This window comes from Acinonyx jubatus, chromosome A3 (assembly GCF_027475565.1).
Source record: "Acinonyx jubatus isolate Ajub_Pintada_27869175 chromosome A3, VMU_Ajub_asm_v1.0, whole genome shotgun sequence".
NCBI lineage: Eukaryota > Metazoa > Chordata > Mammalia > Carnivora > Felidae > Acinonyx > Acinonyx jubatus.
This window is the reverse complement of record NC_069388.1, coordinates 131,292,189-131,315,137: the sequence shown is the minus strand read 5'-3', so window position 1 is coordinate 131,315,137 and position 22,949 is coordinate 131,292,189. Positions and strand designations below refer to the sequence as shown.

General features: G+C 46.8%; 1 protein-coding gene across 6 annotated transcripts in view; it reads left to right on the top strand.

Moving 5' to 3' along the window:
- The window catches only part of ASAP2 (ArfGAP with SH3 domain, ankyrin repeat and PH domain 2), a 172,886-nt gene that overhangs the window by 98,796 nt on the left and 51,141 nt on the right, over nt 1–22,949 (top strand). For all 6 annotated transcript variants that reach the window (XM_027077843.2, XM_027077842.2, XM_027077839.2 and 3 more), the window contains exons 5-9: nt 1,207–1,256; nt 3,345–3,474; nt 8,883–8,968; nt 14,828–14,903; nt 15,200–15,286. In XM_027077843.2, the coding sequence (XP_026933644.2) occupies nt 1,207–1,256; nt 3,345–3,474; nt 8,883–8,968; nt 14,828–14,903; nt 15,200–15,286 (429 nt within the window). The remainder of the gene's footprint in view (nt 1–1,206; nt 1,257–3,344; nt 3,475–8,882; nt 8,969–14,827; nt 14,904–15,199; nt 15,287–22,949) is intronic.

The window sequence follows — 22,949 nt, the reverse complement described above, 5'->3', positions numbered from 1 at the left end:
TTGTGCCCCAGTTCTTAGGAGATGAGATTCTTTGACTGGATCTGCACTTGATTCCCAGTCACGTCTGGCACGTTGGAAGCGCAGGCGGGCTGTTGGGGCAGCGGGAGCCCTGGGCCTGGTGAGCCGGGAGGACCCGGGGAACATTCCTCGTTGTCCTGGACCGACCCTGGGTCCTAAAATAACACGCCAGCCGAGTCAGCAGGATGGGAGGGCAGAGGGACACGTGTGTACGGGCGTGGGAGCACGACAGGGCCCTGCTCCTGAGGCTTTTGATGTGGCTTTTGTCCAGGGAGGTGCAGGAGCAGGAGACGAGGCTTCCCCGATGGGAAGGACTAGTTCCTGGAAGGCCTCGGATGCCAGGCGAGGAGCCTTGGCCTTGTCATGAGGACAGTGAATAGTCAAAAGAGAAAAAATAAGTCCCTCCCCCCAAAAGGAGGTCCTTTCTTACAAAGGAACCCTGGGGAAAGGGAGCATAAGTAGGTGGGAGCCATTTGGTAGCATTTCTAGTGGCTCAGTGTGCTTTTGAGACTGGCTTTATCAGCGTCCGAGGTCCTAAGTGCCAGACGCAAGAGTAGGAAAAAAAAAAGATGGGGGGGGGTGGGTTCTGACTTTTCTATGAACAGGAAAGATGTAACCCTGATTTGGGCCCCAACAACAAGGATATAAAAGCCATTCACCTTCTCTTGTGTTTTAGTATTTCAGTACCTCTCTCTACAAAAACCTCAGGAGAAGGTGAGTGGCTTTTATATCCTTGTTGGGGCCCAAATCAGGGTTACATCTCTCCTGGTCGTAGAAAAAGTCAGAGTCCCCCCCCTGCCTTTTTTTTTTTTTTTTTTTTTTTTTTTTTTTTTTTTTTGTAGAGAGAGGTACTAAAATACTTGCAGATTAAATGTTTTTCTGGGTTTAATTTTAGAGCAGTCCTAAGGCAGAGGGCAGGGTGTGGGTCAAACACCACAGGCCATGAGTTAATACGCCAGTGGGGAGCGGGTGTGCGATGGGATTCTTGCTTGTTCTCCGTGCATTTGGCATGTCTGCTCATCTCGTTAAAAGCCTGTGCTTTTTTCATGCTCTTTCTTTTCCCTGTGATCGCATGCGTCATTTGTTACAGAAATTAATGTTCCTTTTGGGGCCAGTCTAGGAATAAGTAAGTTGTCTTGCCCGGAAGTTAATACTAGTTCTGTTTAATTTATGCCTCTCTGTTTGCAGGATCTGAAAAAGCCTTTTGATAAAGCTTGGAAGGACTATGAAACAAAAATGTGAGTGTTGCCATTTTTTAGTAGGTAATTTGAGATTTTAACTTTAAACTGAGCTTTTAATAGCTTAAAGGTATTTTCTTAAATAAACCTTAACCCAGGGACGAATTCCCTTAAACCCGTCTCGCTGTGGTTTGTGCCAGATGCTTCCATACTCGGTGTCTAAATTCAGCGACGCCCTGGACCTCTTCAAACAAGTTGTTCCTGGTCCCTTTTCTGTTACGTCATCACGGGTGTAGAGGGTTATTTTCAGGAAAGCTGATTGAAGGATAAGGCCAGGTTTTCTTGGGAGGTGTTTTTTTTTCCTTTTTTTAAAAAAAAAACACTTTCTCTACTTGATCACCGTTTATGACAGTTGCACGATTTCAGACTTCATCTTGCTGGCGATCCGCATGAGCCATCTGCTTTTAGCTTTGTGTCTGTATTTCTCCAAAGCACCAGTCCCTTGGTTTAGAAAGAGAGAGAGAAAGGAGCTTGTTGGAACTCCCCACACTAGCCTTATTTGATGGCTTCATCTGCTGCAAGAACGCGAAGAAAAGGGTCAGCTCATTCTTGGATGTGCACCACGGTCCCCCCTGAAGACAGGACCTCTCAGGTTGGCTCCAGCCATCGCTCCTGGTCACGGTTGCTCCTTCCCAGCATGGAGACAATCCCACTCGCTCGCTAGAATTGGGCTGCTGATTGCAGAGATAGTGGTTTTAATTACTGTAAATACTTGAGAGAGAGAACATGTTTTGAAATGTCTCGTGTTTGCTGTGTAATGACTGCGCATTGGGTAACAATGTAGTTTTCTGAGTGGAGAGAGAGACTTTAACATGAAGCCATCTGGCAAAGTGAGAGGTGTTAAGAAGAAAGCTGTTCCAGATGTCACTACAAGTATTTAATTGGACTTGGGGTTTTGTGTGTGTGTGTGTGTGTGTGTGTGTGTGTGTGTTGTTTTTAAAACCAGCCCTGGGTATCTGTTCAGTGGAGAAGGATCACAAAGCTCAAACCAGGGAATACCAAACCTCTGATACTTGTCCCTTCCTGGAAATCTTAAATTTCTACACCAAAATTTCTCCAAGTTGCTCGGATCCCCAAGTTCCGGATTTTACTAATGGAATAACCTAGAGCACGTGAAGCTCTGTTCATCCCGGAGAAGCTCCAGGCTTGCTGTCCCTGCCCTGAGCCTCCTTCCTCCGCTGACCAGTGCTGTGCACTCGACAGGGAGAGGCTCACCAGGCCTCCTGTGTAGACAGGAAGCCAAAACTCGCTGGTTTGTTGCCAGTCCGCCAGAGTCATCGGGTCATGGCCAGAGGTGGATTTCCATTCAGCTGCTGTTGGGGCCGCCCTCAGGCCTCTCAGAGGAGACGCTTCTGGGCATTTCTGAACCAGGGGCATGGAGGGGGATTTTGAAGCAGGTTGCCTGAGAGGCTCTTGTGGTTCTGAAAGGGAAAGGTTTGAAAGGGGAATGAGATCAAAATCAGGACATACGTACATGGAGTGGGGACAGAATTACTCACAAAATCCCAGGATTTGAGAATGTGAGAGCTTGAAATAATTCTAAGATAGTTTTTAAAAGTAACTCTTTAACCATTTACGTGTGAGGGTTGTTCTGCGACAGAGAGCGCTGTCCGAGTCGAGCGCTGTCTGAGGCAGAGCCCTGGCAAGACCTCACTCAGCGAGGAGGCGGGTTGAGAGCAGCAGGGAGAAATCCCAGGAGGGAGGGAGTCTCCCGCCACATAGCACCCTGTGTGTGGCTCAGCGGGCACACCGACAGACACACGGACGGACGGACAAACAGAACGCTGCCCTGAAGGAAGCCTCTGAGTTGTAAGCAGGCTCTCTTACCTCTTCTGACCCAGATCTGGCATGAAGTAGGTGCTTAGGAAAGTATATTTTGAGTCAGTACCCAAAAAAGTCCAAGTGTGACATTCTTATAACCACACGCATTTTCCATTCCGGTGAGTTAAGAGGCCGTCTTGTTTCTAGAAGACTCATGCACGTTTGTCTCGCAGGCTGGGTAATGGGATCCCCGCAGGCCCGTCTGGTCTGGTTTAGACTGCCGTGCCAGGTGGCATCTCAAATTATTCTTGCTTTTTTCACCTGCAGCACCAAAATTGAAAAGGAGAAGAAGGAGCATGCCAAGCTGCATGGGATGATTCGCACCGAGATCAGTGGGGCTGAAATCGCCGAAGAGATGGAGAAGGAGAGGCGGCTTTTCCAGCTCCAGATGTGCGAGGTGAGAGCTGGGGGTGCAGGTTCCTGCGGGGGACAGGCAGCCAGCTGGGGCGGGGGGGGTGGTGGGTGCTGTCTTGCAGCCGGTCTTTACCGTGTGTCAACTCCTGTGGAGAATGCACACTTCCAGAGGCTTCAGACAGCACACCGGGGCATGATTGGACTCCATTTGTCCAATTTCTCTTACTGGGGGAGCCTGAGTCTCCTGGAGCGTGGGATGAGTTGAATCCAACCCCAACCACTAATTGAAGGTAGGGAAGAGGGGCGCCTGCGTGGCTCAGTCAGTTAAGCAAGCGACTGACTCTTGACTTCGGCTCGGGTCATGATCTCCTGGTTCATGAGTTTGAGCCCTGCTTCGGGCTCAGTGCTTGGGATTTCCTCCCTCCCTCCCTTTCTCTCTCTCCCTCTCTCTCAGAATAAATAAAATAAACTTAAAAAAAAAAAAAAAGGTAGGAAAGAAACTAAATTTAAAGAAATGTCCTCTCTGGCCTCAAATACATACTCAGACTTCCCTCTCACATGGAGCGTCGCTAAAGTACTCCCTCCATTAGTGTTTTTTAATGAAGTATGTGGGCTCTCATTATACCAGTGGAATCCATGAGGAGGCCAGGGAGAAGTCAGCTGGAAAAAAATGCAGCTGGTCCCCTTGTGGGTCTGGGTGCACACGGGCATGAGTGACAGAGGGCATCCGGGGAGCTGAGCCACCTGCCTCTGAAGTGCTTCCTCCCGGGTCCGCTCATCGAGGTGGGAGGCCCTGCGGAGTGCCTGTCTGCAGCCTGAGCCCTTGCCTCTGGAGAGGGAGAGGGAAACAGTGCTGACACTCTGGGACATTCCCTGGCAGAGGCTTGGAAAATAATAGAAACCAATCCTGAAGGCCTTTGCCTCCAGCCTTTTCATGCCTTGCCTGTGGGTCTCTCTGTAAAAACGGCCTGTGGAAACCACTCCTGCCTCTGCCTGAGGGTTTGCCCTCCTGGCAGTTTCGGGGAAGCCCGTGTACTCGATGGGGTCTGTGCCGTAGCAGGTGCAGACCTGAGTTTTAAGTGTGCACGGTGCACGGGTACCGTTTGTGACAGGCACTGTCGCTAACTCAGCCTTGCTCTCGATTCCCTGCGAGCAGTCAACGGAGCAGTCAACCGCAGGGCTGTTGCACAGGCGCTTGTTGATTTCAGAATGTTAATTGCAGCAGGCGTTCAGCTTTTAGACAAGTGCATCTTAGGAGTATGCTTACACGGGTTTTTATTCCCAGAGCGATCTCCTAAGTGCTCAGTGGAGGAGAATCAGTCCCGGGATCAAGGAGGCGATACTAGTCTGATATTAGTACGGCTGCTCCAGCTCTCATAGCTTCTGTTTGCATGGGGGTTTTTTTTCAACCTGTAGTGTATGTGTGAATCTAAAGTGTGTTTCCTGTAGACAGCATGTTTTAAATCCAGTCTGACAGTCTCTGCCTTTTGATGGGATTGTTTAATCCTTTCACATTGATGTTGCTATTGATGTGGTTGGATTTATGTCTACTGTCTTACTTTTTTTGTTGTTTTATGTCTCATGTCTTCTTTGTTCTTTTGTTCTTCCTTTGCTACTTTTTTTTTTTCCATTAAGTGAATATTTAGAAAGTCAGCTAAGCTCAAAGTCTCACTGTAGATAGGAGAGTGGATGTTTTTAGATACATGTTGTTTTATAAACAGACCTCGTACATAACAATGCCTGCCTGGCCAATTTCTCACGGTGTTGAAGGAATCAGCCCAGAGGATATGAGACTGGCATAGGAAATTGCTGTGTGGTACACAAATACTAGGTATTGTTTTTATTTAATTGGGGTAAAATTAAGTAGCAGTGTTTTACAAAGAATGGATTTGGAACAGGTATGTATATATGTGTGTTTGGGTTATGCTCTTTTTTTTTTTTCAGCTGCAGTAAGGAGAAAATACATTTGCCTAAACTCTGCAAAAGACTGCTTGTTTAAGAATGTTTAGGGGCGCATGGGTGGCTCAGTCGGTTAAGCATCCGACTTCAGCCCAGGTCACGATCTCACGGTCCGCAAGTTCGAGCCCCACATCGGGCTCTGGGCTGATGGCTCAGAGCCTAGAGCCTGCTTCGGATTCTGTGTCTCCCTCTCTCTCTGCCCCTCCCCTGTTCATGCTCTGTCTCTCTCTGTCTCAAAAGTAAATAAACGTTAAAAAAAAAAAAAAAAAAAAGAATGTTTAGTGAATTGTGAAACTCCATTAGTGTGTTACTATTGGGGGCACCGCATTGCTTTCTGAGGTAGGCACCCCACACTGTTGCTTTTCCTCTTCTGGGGTTCAGTGAATGGATCGTGTGCATTGGTAGAATAGTTTATTTGATTGGAAATGTGCTGTGTCAATGACGCCTCTCAGTTGTACCAAGGAGCCACCTTCCAAGCCGGCCCCCGGGTGGGCTGCAGGCCCCTGTGTGTGCCGAGCCTAGTGGATCCGGCCGTTAGCGGAGGCAGGCACTGTGTGCACGTACAGAGGCAGAGGTGGGGTTTCCAGAAGAGGACGCATCCAATGAAAGATGTAGATGTGGGCCAAACAGAAGTGGGCTGGAAAGGGCTCTCTGTGGGGAAGAAAGAATGTCTGAAAAGCATTCCCCCCGGAATCCAACATCTCCAAGGGAGATGCTGAAGTTAATGGTGGTAAAATTGTTCAACTGGTTCCTCATACTGAGGACCTCAAGTTTGTAAATGTTTGCCGTTGTTTAGGGGTTTAAAATTTTAGTTGCCCAAGATCTAATCTTGAAGACTGGCTTGTAGGTGTTTATTTTAAAGCTCCGTTGGGGCGCCTGGGTGGCTTAGTCGGTTGGGCGGCCAACTATAGCTCAGGTCATGATCTCACTCACAGTCTGTGAGTTCCAGCCCCACGTCGGGCTCTGTCCTGAGCTCTCAGAGCCTGGAGCCTGCTTCCGATTCTGTGTCTCCCTCTCTCTCTCTGCCCCTTCCCTGCTTGCTCTCAGTCTGTCTGTCTGTGTCTCTCTCTCTCTCAAAAGTAATAAAGAATAAAAAAATTTAAAAGAATATTAAAAAATAAAACTCTGTAACTTTTTTTTCAAAATGAATTTTATAGAGAAATTCAGTGTGCCATAAATAGGTGATGTAGAGCACGCATGAATGGAAAATGTAGGAGAGATCCCGTCTTGTTTTTCTTTGATTATAAAAATATGCACTCTTGGGGTATCTGGGTGGCTCAGTCGGTTGAAAAGTACAATACTTGATTTTGGCTCAGGTCATAATCCCAGGGTTGTGGGGTCAAGCCCCACATTGGGCCCTGGGCTGAACCTGGAGTCTGCTTGAGATTCTCTCTCCGTCTGCCCCTTCCCTGCTTGTGCATGCATGCATACTCTCTCTCTCTCAAATTAAAAAAAAAAAAATGCACTTTTAAAAGTTAGTCTGTATACATGAAATTAAAAATCAACTCGTATATATATAATGGAGTATTACTCGGCAATCAAAAAAAAATGAAATCTTGGCATTTGCAACTACGTGGATGGAACTGGAGGGTATTATGCTGAGTGAAATTAGAGAAAGACAAGCATATGACTTCACTCATATGAAGACTTTAAGGTACAAAACAGATGAACTAAGGGAAGGGAAACAAAAATAATATATAAACAGGGAGGGGGACAAACATAAGAGACTCTTAAATATGGAGAACAAGCAGAGGGTTACTGGAGGGGTTGTGGGAGGGGGATGGTCTAGATGGGTAAGGGGCATTAAGGAATCTGCTGCTGAAATTATTATTGCACTATATGCTAACTAATTTGGATGTAAATTTAAAAAATTAAATTAAAAAAAATGTATTCAATATAAAAAAAAATCACCCCAAAAGATAAGTACTTTGATATTGAGCTAAACGTCTTTCATATATCTCTCTGTGTCCATTCATAAAAATAATTTGTATAAGCGGGATCATTTTCTACTGGTGCTTTGTATCCTGATTATTTTGAGTCACCAGTATGTCATGGGCATCTTTCCATGTCAGAAAGTCTCTGCTTTATTAGCTTCCTGGCTACGTAGCAATTTTTGTGTGTGGCTGCACCATACTTTAATTTTCCATTCATTACATTTGGGTTGCCGTTTGTTACTTTTATAAGCAAATCTGCAGTGAACCTTGTTTTCTATTCATGTTCATAAACTTTTATGATTATCTTCTTAGAAAAAGTTCCCATAAGTGGAATATCTATACCAAAAAGGCGCACGTTTTATATTTTGACACATTGCCAAGCATCTTATTAACCACTTAACCATTTCGATCCATTGCCAAACATCTTATTTTGTTAACAGCGAATAAATATGAGACTGAAAGAAGGGGAAGATATGCAGGAGGTTGGTGTAGGAAACTGAGATTTTGTAGTCAACTCTTTACAAGCTGCTTCCTCTCCTGTTGGGCTCTGTGGCCTGAACGTCAGCTTTCCAGTTGGTGGCCGAGACGCCTGTGTGGTCAGCAGGGGCGGCCGCTCTTTTGGGAGCATCTAGTCTCGGAGATGACGTGTTCTCAGGGGTCTGTATGCCATATCCTCACCGTGGAAGGGATAGAGAACTTACGGAGTCTTTGTTCTGTAAACCGTTAGCAAAGAACGAATGCATTTCCTGATGCTGGTTTTGTAGATTCCTGGGACTTCCTGATATTTTAATGGTCATTCCTGAATGAATGAAAAGTGAAAAGTGGCTTTAAGTAATTTCAACTTAAAATTTGGTTTTTGGGACGCCTGGTGGTGGCTCAGTCAGTTAAGCGTCCGACTTTGGCTCAGGTCGTGATCTCACAGTTTGTGAGCTCGAGCCCCGCTTTGGGCTCTGTGCTGACAGCAGCTCAGAGCCAGGAGGCTGCTTTGGATTCTGTGTCTCCGTCTCTCTCTGCCCCTCCCCTACTCAATACTCTGTGTCTCTCTAAATAAATAAATAAATAAATAAATAAAACATTTTTTTTTTAAATTTTAAAATTTGGGTTTTATAACAGTCACATTTTCTTAAGTGCCAAGATCAGAGACACAGTGACAGGAGTCTCAGATACTAAACACTAGCACTTAGTGTTGCAGCTGACGACCTGCCCAGAGAAGGGATGTGGGCAGGAGGATGTGGACAGAAGCATCCAGGATGGGTAGAGCCCTTTCACTCCACCCCTCCGCATCCTTTGTGCAGCTCGAAGAAAATTTCTTCCAGCAGGTTAAGGCACAGTGTCTTACTACTAGGAGTTCTTGGCACTTAAACATTTAGTTACCTGGACATCAGGTAATTCATATCGCCCCAAACTAACAGAAATGTTCAGTTCTGGCCTTCAGAAAATATTAAGCATCTGGCATGAGCTCTACCCCTAGTAAAAGAGGTCAGAGAAGTGGAGAAGGTGGTCTGTCCTCACAAGCTTCTGTTCTGCTTATGACATACCCTTTTTTTTTTTTTAACAGTATCTGCTGAAGGTCAATGAAATTAAGATTAAAAAGGGAGTGGATTTACTTCAGAATCTGATCAAATACTTTCATGCCCAATGCAAGTAAGTTCTTCTTCTTTGTTATGATGTCATTTCAAATGCTTCTCACTTTAAGGCAGCTTCTGGTAGATATACAGTATTGCATTGAGGAAAATAAACAGTCACTTAAAACTCAGTAGTAAAAGAAATGAAGTACGGATACACGCTGTACCACGCGTAAACCTTGGAAATGTGCTAAGTGAAAGAAGCCAGACACAGAAGGCCACATTGTATATGATTTTATCTCTTTGAAAGGCCAGGAATAGATCTACAGGTGACTGATTGCCAGGGCTTGGGGCAAGTAGGGGATTACTGCTATTTGGGGTAATGAAATGTTCTGGAATGAGACCGTGCTAATGATGGCACAACTTGGTGAATATACAAAAACCACTGAGTGGTGCGCTTGAAAAGGGCGAATTTTGTGGTGTAAGACTCTTCGATAAAAAATACAAAGGATATAAAAATCTATAGTAATCATCAGATGTATTTATTTTTGCTCTTTTTGCAGAGGGACAGACCAGTTTGATCTCATGCATGATTCACAGATGTTTTGTGTTGTTGTTGTTGTTTAAAAGAAATTAGTGTGTTAAATTAAGGAAATAGTGTCCTGTGTGAGTTATCCCGTAAAGCAAGTGACCACGATGAGCAAAGGAGGCTGAGTGTGGGAGAGACGGAGATGCTTCCGTGTTCGTGGCCGTCTCCCATACTCCACTTGGCCCACACGTGAGCCCCGCACAGCCCGGCCCTCATCACGCCACACTTCCGTTCCTGCTGCCCGAACCCCGGTCCTGGCGTAACCCAGCCCCTCACTCATCCCTCACTCGCAGCATGTGCTGTGTGTCTGGCATTGTCCTGGATGCTGGAGAGAAATACTGTCCTTCACAGGCACCGTTCCTGCTCGAATCCAGTAGGCGAGTGAACTTCAGCAAACGGCTTTATGCTGCACATTTGGAACGTGTCTGAAGTGTTGGAATCTAGGAAGGAGTAGAAGGACCTGATTTAGATGAAGATGGGAGGCAGGGACTGGGTTTTTCTTCTTCTCCGCACCCCCTCCCCGCCCCATTCCTTGCTGTATCCTCCAGCCAGACACAGTACCTAGGGTATAGTAGGTACTCACATTCTTCTTGCTCTCGCTGCAGGCCTCTTTGAGGAGGCATGGATTCCAAGATGTAAAGGTCAAGAAGGTAAGAAGGAGAGGAAGAACATTCCAGGCCAAGTCAGGGTCTCAAGGCAGGAAGAAGCCTCGTGTGACTTAAGCATAATGAGGGAAGGGAAGGTATTGGGATATGAAACCAGATGGAAGAGCCTAGACACGTGGACGGCCTTAGGAGGCTTGTGACAGGTTTTAGGTTTTATCCTAAATGTACGGAGGAAGCTCGTGAAAGTTTCGAATCGGGGCTTCGTTCAGCAGATACCGAGCTCCCGGGCTCGATATGGGCCGGGCACTGCTTGGGGTTCTGGTGATACTTCTTACTCATGAATCTCCGGTTCTAATGAGGTGGGCAAATAGTAAACACATGATGTCTGTAACGGTTTGGGGGCGGGGGGGGGTCGGCTGTGAAACAGTGGAACAGTGTGAGGCGAGGAGAGCAGGGGTGATGGGAAACCTCTGGGAAGGCTTCTCGATTCCACTTCTCCTTTAACGAGGAGCAAGAGTGGGTGTGAGTGATCACTTACGCCCACAGCCCTGTCCCGGCGCAGTCCAGAGATGACGATGTCTTGGCCTAGACTGGGGACGGTGCCCATGGAGGGCGTGACTGATGTGAGAAGTCTTTGGAGGTTGAATCGCCACACCTGTCTGCTTGCTTGTCCCCAAATAGGCCATGCCCCATGCTAATGTATCTTTGCACATGCTGCTCTCTTCTCTAGAATGTCTTGCTGGGCCTTTGTGCTTTCCCCTGGCTTCTGTCCATCCCTAAGACCTACCTCCAGCCTAACTGCTACTTTGAAATCACCTGGTCCTCCCCTGATGGAATTACTTCTCTCCTTCTGCATTATCTCGACACTCCCACGTACCTCCTGTATATTTCCAGCGTGGCATCTTTCATACTGTGGTGTGTCTCCCACCGAACCACGTAGACTTCAAGGAAAGGGGCCGTGACATTTGTTCAGTCTGTAGTGCGTGGTGCATTTACCTGGCGTAGGAAATCGCACTGTTGAACTTGGCACAGCTTTGGCCTTCTTACTACGGTTTTGGTGACAGCACGTCTCCAGTGCACTCGAGGTCAAACCGCCGAGGAAGACGTGCCGTGTGATTCTCCGTAGGCTAAGGGAAGAGCTCCAAGCTTGGAAAGAGTCTCAGAGAACGGAAAAAGGCTTCTAATTTGTAGAATTTCCAAGATGAATTATTTTATAGAGACTCAAAATCCTAACCTGTGATTAACGTACAAATTACTTCTTCAGTACTTGTCCTTGTAACCTTATGTGAGACAGATTAGGAAGTGGGTCGCTTCCTTGATAATATTTTATTTTGAAGAGCTATTCTGGGATTTCCTTTTTTTCTCTTTATTTTGCCCAAACTGATCCGTTGGGTAGCAACAGACCAGTGGTGGAAAAGTGAATTAGTTGGCCTTTTATGGGCATGAGCTCAGCAACCTTTGAGAATGATGAATCTTCCATTACTTCCTGTGTGTGTGTGTGTGTATGTGTGTGCGTGTGTGCGTGTACTGCATGCTCTTCCCATCATTTGCACAGCTTTGACTTTTCTCATCCACATTTTGGAGGTTAATGCAGGGCTGGAATGAGTTGGCCATTGGACGGAGGACCACGTGGCTGCACACTGCACGTTCTCGTAGCTCCTTCCTGGTCTCCCTTAGCATATTCTCTGCTGAGAACCGCCATGACCAGCTGTTGCCTGATGAACTTGGGAGACACAGGTCCAGGGCCCCAGACAAGCTTGCTGCCTTGAGAGGCAGGGCCAGGGCGCAAAGGGCAGGCGAGTCCTGGGCCCTGATGGCAGGATGCTGCTGGGAAGGCTACAGCCAGAGGCGGAGGGCACCCTGCTTGGTGGGAGCTTGAAGACTGAGCCTCGGCAGGTGCATTTTAAAGGCTTGAGGGTTCGGTCAGGCTGTGTAGAAACAAATATTTAACAAAAAACAAAATTCAAACAAACAAAAATTGATATTTGGTGGTATTGATGGTGAACGTTGTTTGACTGAAGGTTGGGCCAGTGTTGATGATTCAATCTAAGAAAAATGTGCCAGGGTTTATACTTAGAAACGTCACAGTGATGGGGTGTGACTCAGTCAGTGGAGCCAGTGACTCTCAATCTCAGGGTTGTGAGTTTGAACCCTACGTGGAGTGTAGAGATTCCTTAAATATAAAATCTTAAAAAAAAGAAAGGAAATGTCACAGTGGTGGCAGGTGATGAAGCAGCGACAGCCCTTTTCTTTGACACTTTCCCTGAGGCCTGGGAGGGTATACTGAGGTGCCAAAACACGCCTCAAAAAGGAGGGTACAGAAAGATAGGGATTTTGACAGTCAGAGGGAGGAGGTGTTCTAAGTAGATGGTCAAGATCGGCTGGGTGATTACAAAGATAAGAACCACATCTTAAACCCAAGTTTGTGTCGTTACTCCCAGCGCACCATCCAGGGTCATGCTGGAAATGACATGTGTGACAAGAAACCCTGAGTTCTTTGTACTCTGAGTTCTGGGTACTTGCCTCCACAACAGGGCTCTCCTCTCCACGGACGGTTGCAGGCATAGAGATTCTTGGAGCTGTGCACCTGCTCTCCCCTTCGTGGGTCCCCAGGAGCAGGACCATTTCCATGCCATCTTCTGTGATACTTTTCTGGCTCCTCATCCTGGTGTTCTGTCCCTCTCTCTCTCCCTCTCTTTCTACCTATTCCACAAGAATTTGGAGTGATTGAAGAGATAGTTTCTATAAAGAAAAAACGTAACCGGAGCAAAGCATGAGAACCAGAGGAGTTCGTGACAGCAGGGGAGGAGCTCAGTTTCCCATTCCTGCGTGTGTGCTTCCTGATTTCCTTTCCAATTTAGAGGAGTGCCTGTCATTTGCCGGCCATGGTGGCAGGGGGTGGAAGGCACGGCCCCTCTGCCCTGACGGTGGACGCAGACACGTGGAGCAGTCCTCTGAACACTCTGACGTGACTTCGGTAAAATACGGGAATGAGAATATAGGACAAAGAATTACGCCTGTATGTGCAAATTCAGGCGAGAACAGCACAGCTTCTGCGATTCCTGCTGCCTGGCTAGTAACGGTTCATAACCCACGTTCCGTCCGTATATATTCCTCTCCCTTCCCCCTTGGAATTACCGCATTAAATGTCACGCTGCGTTGCCTTTATAGCCCCTCCTGTCCATTCCATACTTCACCAGGGAAAGTCCCCCAGGACCGTTGCTGAGTTTAGAAGGAATAACCATCACCTCACGTGAACACATTTGAGACCCACATCGCATTTTGAAGATCGTCTCCTTCCAGTCATCCGGCCAAAGCTGGAGAGTCCTTCCTCCCTTCATCAGTTTGTTTTTTCATTCAGCAAATACTGTGTGCTTGAAATGTGCGAGCCTTTGTGGATACCGTGTGTTTACCCTCTGGAACTTCAGATCTAAGGGAGGGTGGGTGTATTTTAAACAAACACACTAATGACTACGTAATGCTAGTTGTGCTAAGGGTTTTGAAGGAAGAGACAGAATGCTCAGAGAATATAGCAAGGAGACTCTTTTTAAAGCATGGAGACCTCACTAACAAAGTGATATTTAACTTAAAACTTGAAGAATGGGTAGGAATAATCCAGGCAAAACAGAAGATATTCGCAGGGAGAGGTTTTTAGAAAGCAGAAGCAGCATATGCAAAGGTCCTGAGGCAGGAGGGATCTGTTGGCCATAGACTGCTGGTAGGTCTGGAATCTAGTGAATGGAAGGGGCAAATGGTGCTACTTGGGGCCTGGAGACACAGGCGGAAGCCAAAGCACGTGGGTGCTTACAGGTCTCATGACAGGTTTTGAACTCTGTCCTGAGCTTGTGGGGAAGCGATTTCTTCATTTCTCTCAAGAGGGTGGTACGCAACATGCTTCAGAGGCAGTGGTGAGCATCAGCTCACTGTTCCTGCAGGAAAACTTGTCTGCCTTCTGTGACATTTCTTGCCTCACTTACTATAAATGACCTCACAAACGTGGAGTTCTGAGCTTTAAAACAAAAAGTTTCCTTTTTCTATCTGAGGTCCAGTTCTGCAGCCACATTCCCCTACGCTGCAGATGGGGCATGGCCGTTCCCTGCATTCTCTTTTCGACTTGCTGTTAACTGTGAAGGAAGAGGCTTCGGTGTCTTATTCTTTGCACCCCATGCTTTTCTGACCTCACATGCTTCCATTCCTGAGCCAAAGCCCTTACTGCCTGCTACCAGGAGGTTCCTGCTTCCCGCTATACACTGAAAACTTAGGGCTCTTGCGTGGCTCAGTCGGTTGAGCGTCCGACTTCGGCTCAGGTCATGATCTCACAGTCTGTGAGTTCAAGCCCCACATCGGGCTCTGTGCTGATGGCTCAGAGCCTGGAGCCTGCTTCCGATTCTGTGTCTCCCTCTCTCTCTGCCCCTTCCCTGCTCATGCTCTGTCTCTCTCTGTCTCAAAAATAAATAAAAACATTAAGAAAAAAAAATTTTTTTTTAAAAAGAAAACTTAGGGCTCCTTTCCTCTGCGTCAAGAACAATGATAAACACGTAGACTTTCTTGCCGTTCCTTTTCTGTCACTTCGTGCAGTTTTAAGTGTGATTTTCTTCTTTGTTTGCCTGACATTTTAAAGTTTGGGTCCCACAGTCTTCCCCCCCCCCCCCAGGAATTACATAACTATTTCACTCACTTTCCTTTAAAGAAGTATTTTCTCCATCTAACAACATTGTTTCCTCTTTCTTCTTTTTCCTCTTAGTTTTTTCCAGGATGGACTGAAAGCAGTTGAGAGCCTCAAGCCTTCCATTGAGACACTTTCAACAGACCTTCACACAGTAAGTGGCTTCCCTCCCACGTTAGTGTTGAAGTGGTTTTTATGCAGCACATGCTTTGACTTCCACACTGCTTCTGCGTGCCCCTGTGTTTGCGTGCCGTGCTACCCGGACGCTGACAGCCTTGTGATGCCTCATGGAGTGTGGAAGCCCCCGTTCCCGTCCTCCGTCTTGTCTGCGAGAGGGTGTAATCGGAGGGGGGGTGCATTTGAGGCGCTTATGTGGAGATGCCCTATGAGCCCCAGCGCCTCACTGTACCTCAGGTCGTGCTTCTCTCCGCTTTGTTTCGCTTTTTCAAGATCAAGCAGGCCCAGGATGAAGAAAGAAGGCAGTTGATACAGCTTCGCGATATTTTGAAATCAGCCTTGCAGGTTGAACAGAAAGAGGTGAGGGGATTTAATTTTGAAAGATTGCTGTTTTTATACCTGTGTCGCGGGGGCTTTGGGACTCAAGAATGTGACTTTCAGCATCCTCCAGGATGCTCACAGTTCACTCTGGGGCTCTATCAGCTACCACCGAACTTTTAGTTTGTTCTTTGAGTTAGGTTTTATAAAACCATCTTTTTAGATGTGTTTATTTCATGGGGGAGGCATTTACTGGAGGTGTGGCCTTCACAGCAGCATATAAACCCTTTTGTGGGTGTGGCTTCTTAACATCTCCTAAACCCTTTTTTGTTCACGAGTAGCTCTTAACATCTCCATTACTCAGATGCTCGCTATTTATGCCGTTGATTTTCTACCTGGAACTTTGTGGTTTCCGTGCCCCCGTGTCTGTGGACTCTGTCCTCGGGGGCATCAGCAGGTAACAGGTGGCCACCTAGGCCTCCAGCCCTGAGATTGTGCCCTGAAAAACATGGGGAGCTACATTTTCTTACAGGTGCATTCGGATGAGCAGGAAACCTCAGTTTCTCTGGCCTCATGTCTGTCCTGTACTCCCTTTTCTGCATGCTGACATGTTCACAGTGACAGTTTGTGTTTTGGAGGCTTGTTTAAAAAAATACCAAAAAGTACATTTTTAAGGTAATTATATGGTATGTTTACTACAGAGTGGATATTATAATGGGAAATTTAACATTGTCCACTTCCTTGTCCATAAAGGACTGTTATCTGAATGTATTACTAGTAGCGTTTAGACGAATGACTGTTGAATTACTCAGAACATGATGTTCGTGGTGGGCAGTTTCGTGTGCTCTGTTTTAAGTTCCTGTACTATAACTGAATATTGTTGTTTTCCTCCCAAATGCATTTACCTTTGTGACCGAAGTCTAGGAGAGTAAGTAGTTCAGTATTTTCATAAATTGGAGAGTTTTGCATGCTTTCTTCATAAACTTAAAAAATTAGTTTCTTCCACGCATCTGCTAGTGGCCAGTGGTATTTTTCATTTTAACCCTTTCTCTGGGTTTTATTAAAGGCTAACGAATTTGAATGCACAAATATTAGTGAAATGGAAAATTTCCAAGTTTACGGTTTATGCGTTTGCTGCTGTTCCTTTGTGGACGCGAAGTGACTCTGCCCCCCCCCCCCCCGCCACTGCCTCGCGGAAGTCTCCATGTCCTTCTCATCCATCCCCAGACCTGTCTCTGGAGACCCCCTCTGCTCGCCCCAGCCCCAGTGATCTGAGTCCGTGTTATTTCAATCATGATATTTTCTTTTGGGGCTGTTGGCTGTGTCTTCAAGTGCACAGATGCTTCTTCTCTCTAGCTAGACCTTGAGCAGCTTGAGGATGCCCTCCCGCCTTCTGCGCCAGCCATCACGTTGTACCACATTGCTCGTTCGCTAGGCTCTTGGTGAGCGCGGGTCAGCTAAGTGAGAGATTGGCAGATCGCAGTTACGTGAGAGTGCTGAAAGTTACCCACAGGATGGTGACTTCCTCCCTTCCTTTCAGGCTGCGGAATATAGATGCTGACACTTCGATATTCCCAAACATGGGCTACACGCAGAAGAATAAGAAGGAGCAAAAGAACTTGGAGTGTGGGGAGAAGAGGGGGCTCAGTTGTGACTGGAAGAGGGTGGTGCTGGGTGTGGGAGCCCCACCGCCACGGAGGCAGCCGGCCCTCCGGTGCGCGCTGGGAGTGCTTCAGAGCTGCTCCGGCCTGGAAAGGAGTATCGGTCCCATGAAGGGAAGCTCAGGTTTACAATAAAGGAGAGCAGATGCTGGAGTTGAGGGGTCCTCTGGGCGCAGTGCAAAGGCCGTGTTTACTCTGGCTGTGTGGAATCAGGAGGTTTGGGAAAACCGGCTGTTGCCAGCTGGTTATTTATGGCTTTACAGAGAAGTGTAACAAGTCTGCCAGCGGAGATCAGCAGTCTTTACAGTTTGTTGTGTTTGTGTGTTTTTGTGGACCAGCCCAGCTGCCCTGCTGCACACAGGGGTCATAAGAACCCTCTCTACCACTCGTCTTCAGCTTTCTGCCCAAACATCGAACTCTCCAGGCGCTTGCTTGTGATCGTATTATACTGTATATTACACTCTGCATCGCTTTTCGATGATGCATTCCATAGATTGGATGGTCTGTGGACACAGTTGCCAGGAAGAAGCAAATGTGTAGAAGTGGAATTTTATATATTTCTAAATAATGTTTATGATTGGGCAGGGTGGGGGGGGGGTCTGTCTCATATCCTTCCAGTTGCAGCAAGAATAAATGTTGGGCACTGTTTAGCTCTCAACCCCTTTCTTGGGATTCTTCCTGTGACTTAGAAAACTGAAGGCATTGACGGTTTTTGTTGTTTTTATTTTAGACATTGTGTGTGAGCAGGGGGGGAGGGGCAGAGGGAGAGAGAGAGCGAATCTTAAGCAGGTGCCATGTTCAGTGGGGAGCCGAACATAGGCTCGTCCCACAACCTTGGGATCATGACCTGAGCCAAAATCAAGAGCAGGATGCTCAACTGACAGAGCCACCCAGGCGCCCTGGTGTTTATGGTTTTTATTTAATGTTATGAAAATTCTTACTCCATAATTTCAGTTCATAAAAACTAGGTAACATGCCCCAAGGAAACTGCATTGATGGTTGGTGGGAGCCCCTCTCCTGTTGCCTTCCTGTAAATCTCAAACATTAATCGTTTGGTTTAAATGAAAAGCATGGCTCTTGCATATGGTGGCTCTGGCCTGCTTCTCCTTGTCACCCTGTGGCTACATTTTGGAAAGGAGACTATGCCATTATGATTCCAGCACCCCCACACCTCCAAATCACTGACATGCTTATTTTTTCGTATTTCTGCTCTCTGTAGAGAAGATTCTACTGTTTGATTTTTCTACTATCTTACTATGAAACTTTTCAGACTTACAGAAGAGTTAAAAAAAAATGTATAGTGAGCACCTATGTACGCACCACAGTTTTAACACTTGGGAGAGATCCCTTCTCCGAAGTTAAAGCCCTTCAGTACTGCTGATTTTTGCATCAGCCTTTTGCTTCCCCGTCCCATGTACGTCCCATCTCCGCGGAGTCCTGTGGGACAGGTCCGTGGCAGTGCTCGCAGATTCTCTGCCAGAACCTCGTCGTTGGCATGTGGGTGCTGAGTCGTTGGATGTCGAGAACCCAGGCTCGTCCCTCCGGCGGGGAGGACTCAGCCTCTGGGAGCCTGAGTGCTGAAGCTATAGTGATTTTCCCACTTTGGATACCTCAACTGTGGTCTCTCTTCGTGTCAGCTTTACACTCCCCCCTTTTCGAGTGTCCCCGTGTGGTGGGAGTGTGTTTGAATAGTATGCACTGTCCAGGGAGCAGAGGCCCACGACAGCCATAATTCTCTTCCGTCGCTGGCTTTTCTGGTCTAGGCTTGCATTTCTTATGCCGGGATCTGGCCTTCGTCACAACCCTCTGGCCAGGTGTCCACTTCCTGGCCTGTCCTGCCAAGCTCCCAGGTGGCTTGACACTGGCCGTCAGTGCGCCTTCCGTGGAAGACTCGTTCCTTGAGTCACACGGTCAACTCCCGTTTCCTTAGCAGTGATGTTAAGCTAGGCACCGCAGTGCACAAACAGAATAAGATAGATACAGCTCTCACCTCTTATGGGGCTCATAATCGGGGAGTGGGTCACAAAGTCATTGGGGTTATAGTGTGACGATGGCTCCAGTGGAGGCCAGTCCAAGAATGGGTGTCTCCCTAGTGTGGGGTAGGCGGGTGTGTGTCAGGAATGAGGGTTTGGAAGATGATTCGGAGTTAATAGCGTCCCAGCTATTGGTGGGGCAGGTGGGCCAGCTTCTGACCAGGACGGAAAATTCGCCTGGGTAGCTGTCTAGCAGAGCAGAAGAGCATAGATGAATCGTGGGTCTTCGCTTCCTACCAGGAAGGCATGGAGCAAGGTTCCCGACCTTTCCGTGCCTTGGTCTCTCCATCAGTCAATCAGAAATAATACTGTCACCTCCCACAGTTGTTATGAGATCTAAGGGATAGTTTCTATAAAACACTCAACATAGTGTCTTGATAAACAGGCACTCGTTCGTTCATTCAGTAAATACTGTGTTCCTAGTGCTGAGGAACCATAGTGAGCAAAAAAAAATACCTAATTCCCCACTGCTGGTGGGTTGGAGAGTGACAGACGGATGTTGGTGGTGTTGTCTCTGATAGGTCATCCTAATGCCACCTTGGCCCTCAGTGTCGGCTTGTGATCTGGCATCTTGTCTTCATGACTGGCCCCCTGCCCACTCTGACCTAGGAGCCGTCACACCCCAATCTAGACTGACCCCTATGCCCACTTCCCCCATTCCCTGCCTTCACTAGCACTTGACTGCCTGACCCCTCACTGTTCCTGGGGTCTGCTCTATGGTTTGGCCATTCCTACTTGCCTCACTTCACAGGTCTCTCTGGGCACCTTGTAGCTGTGAGCAGTAATGCAGACAAGAGCCTGGCCGGGCAGGTGGTATCACAGTCCACGTTTACACCTTCAGTCTGAGGGGAAAAGTGTATTTGCCAGGGTCCACTTAGTAGTGTTAGAGCCAGGATTTGAAGCCCGGTCTGTTCCACTGCAAGCGTATTCCCTTTAGCTAGGTTATGTGACTTTAATAATACCTTGTATCAGACAGAATCTTTTTAAAAATTATCCAGAAATAATGGGGAATGTGTGGTATTGAGACCAGCGAAAACACTGTTCTTAGACCACAGCTTCGTGCTTACTTAGCAAAGCCTCTTGCTCCAGGTTGTGTCCACTTGGTGGACATACCTGTCGTAGCCTGAGAAGGTACTTGGACATACTTGGGAGATACGTGGACGTTACAGCTCTCCCTTGGTAGAGAAATGTTCAGTGTCCAGGGGTGACCCCTTGGCAATCCATTCATCGCAAGAATTGTCTGAATACAGAATTTCTAAGAGGTGGACAGATAAAGTGGGTATGTTTTTATGATCTAGAGTCTTAGGGACCTTGGGGATCCTTCTGATTTAATGAGTAAACTTTTATACGTATAACATATGCAACATCATCACTCTTTTTTCCCCTATTCCCGAACATTTCAAATGCTAAGTCTTCTGCTCACCTGGGCAGTCTGCCTTGGCAGGACCCAATGGCTAATATTTCATACGGCCACACAGACTTTAAGGTCATGGATGGTGCCTGGGATCCGAGAACATGGCTGGATGTCGCAGGATAGAGGATAGGTGCATATTGACAGATCTTAGGAGAGCCTTTTGAAGGTCCATAAAATTCTGACTTAACCTATGTGCTTTAGACAACATCTCCATGTGGTGAGACTCAGGCAGATTCTAGGGTATCCTTGGCTTTCTGGGAGACTACAGAGTATGATGGAGAGTCTCCAAGAGTCTCTCCCACCCCTGCCCCCCACCAGTCACCTCTGTCTATGTTAGATTCTCCTTCTCCCCAGAAGTAAAGGCTCTTTTCCCTCGGATTATATTCCATTGAATTGCAGTCTTGGTTATGTGAAAAGGCGGACTTCGTTTGTCACCCCTTCACTTGACCAGGTGTGAACAAAATGACCTGAATGAGCAGATGAAGGAGGGCTGGTTTTGTTGGATCACCTACAAGTCACCTTGAAGTTGGTGAGATAACTAGTGCGAGAGCAGGTTCAGTTTTCTGTCAAATGGATTATATTCCTCCGATGTACACATTTTAAATTGTACAGCTTCAGATTTTCCTCCACTTTTTAACTGATTCAAGAAATGCCTGGTCTAAAGAATAAAAACGGCAATTTCTTCCTTAACGTCTGGTAGAGAGTCCAATTCTGTTGGAAAGAGGAAGCCCCTTATTCTGTGCCTCAGGCCTGTGAGGGCTCTGATCACCATGCTTGGCACGAACACTTTGAGCAGTGTTATCACATGACTCCACCATTTACTCTGTGCAGGCTCCGTCCCCCCTCCTCCCACCCCAAATCAATAGTCGTATTTCTTGGTTGTGCAATTTAGTCTTTTGACAGGTTTAGTTTTAGTCTTGCGCAGAGATTCATAGAGGTGAGCACACTTCTGTTTCTCCTCCCCTGCATTCATTCCCAGTGATGCTTAAAGCTGGGTTTGCTCTGGATTTCTAGTGCTAATATCCTGCCCTTTTGAGAGAATGTGGAAACTGGCACTCTCCTCACCTGATGAATGAGTTGTTTGCCCCAGTTGTCTGGAGGCAGGAGTGCTGCGTGAACTCCCTATGAAGAATGAGGACGTTTCTCCTGTTTTCGGTCTGCTTGTTGAGGCTCTGTGGTCAATTCAGTAATGGGATGCCTGAGCCCATTATTGACTTCTCAGATCAAGATTTTCTTTTTTTTGCAAAGTTGTCCCAGATGTAGTTCACAGTTAAAAAAAAAAAAAAAGTCAGTGCTAGATAAACCATGTTCATGGAATGGTGGATCTAATACATTTAAGACAGCCAGAGCCCCCAGATTGGTCTGCAGATTCAGTGCCATTTTTATCAACCCCCACCCCCGCCTTTGTGCAGAAATTGACAAGCTGATTCTGAAACTCATGAGGAAACACAAGGGACCCAGAATTGCCAAAACAGTAAAAGAACAGAAGTTGGAGGACTCACACTTCTGATTTCAGTCCCCACAAAGCTATGGTAACCAAGACAGTGTGGGACTGACACAGGATAGATTCACAGATCACTGAAATGGAATCAGGAGTCCAGAAATAAACCCTAACTCTTATGGCCAATTAATTGATTTTTTCAATATGAAAGTCAAGACAATTCAGAGAAAAAAGAATGGTTTTTTTCACAAATGATGATGGGACAACTGGATAGCCACAAGCAAAAGAATGAATTTAGACCCCTACCTCACACCATAATCAAAAATTAACTCAAACTGGATCAAAGACCTAACTGTTAAGAGCTAAAACTCTTAGAGGAAAACATAGGCGTAAATCTTCATGACCTTGGAGCAACCAATGGTTTCTTAGATGTGACATCTAAAGTACAAATGACAGGGGCGCCTGGGTGGCGCAGTCGGTTAAGCGTCCGACTTCAGCCAGGTCACGATCTTGCGGTCTGTGAGTTCGAGCCCCGCGTCGGGCTCTGGGCTGATGGCTCAGAGCCTGGAGCCTGTTTCCAATTCTGTGTCTCCCTCTCTCTCTGCCCCTCCCCCGTTCATGCTCTGTCTCTCTCTGTCCCAAAAATAAATAAACGTTGAAAAAAAAAAATAAAGTACAAATGACAAAAGAAACTATAGATAATTTTCAACAAATTTTTAAATATGTTATGCTTCAAAAACTGTTAGACCTGTCAGGAATCCAGGTGGCTTGCTGTTGCTTTCAGATAAAGTCTGAACTCTGACTCAGGCCTGTCTGTCCCTTCAACCACTGGGCCCACTTTACCTTAGCTACATTGGTTGTTCTAATTTCCATGGAGGATGACCACAGCTACCACTCCCCTCCCCTATTCTCTGCCTGTTCTGGCTTTCATCTTGAAAACTCACTCTCTCTAGACTCCTATGGTTTCCTCCTTTGGCTCTTCACTTCCTGAGCACTTGTATTCTTGGCTCGGATAACACTGATTGTCATGCATTAGTTTCTTCATTGTTTGGCATCATTTGGCCTTGGCTTCCCCAAGGATGGTCACCTGCTTGACGGCGGAGATGAGACATGGCCCTCGTGTCTCAGGACGTGGTGAGGGCTCATGGAAAGAGCT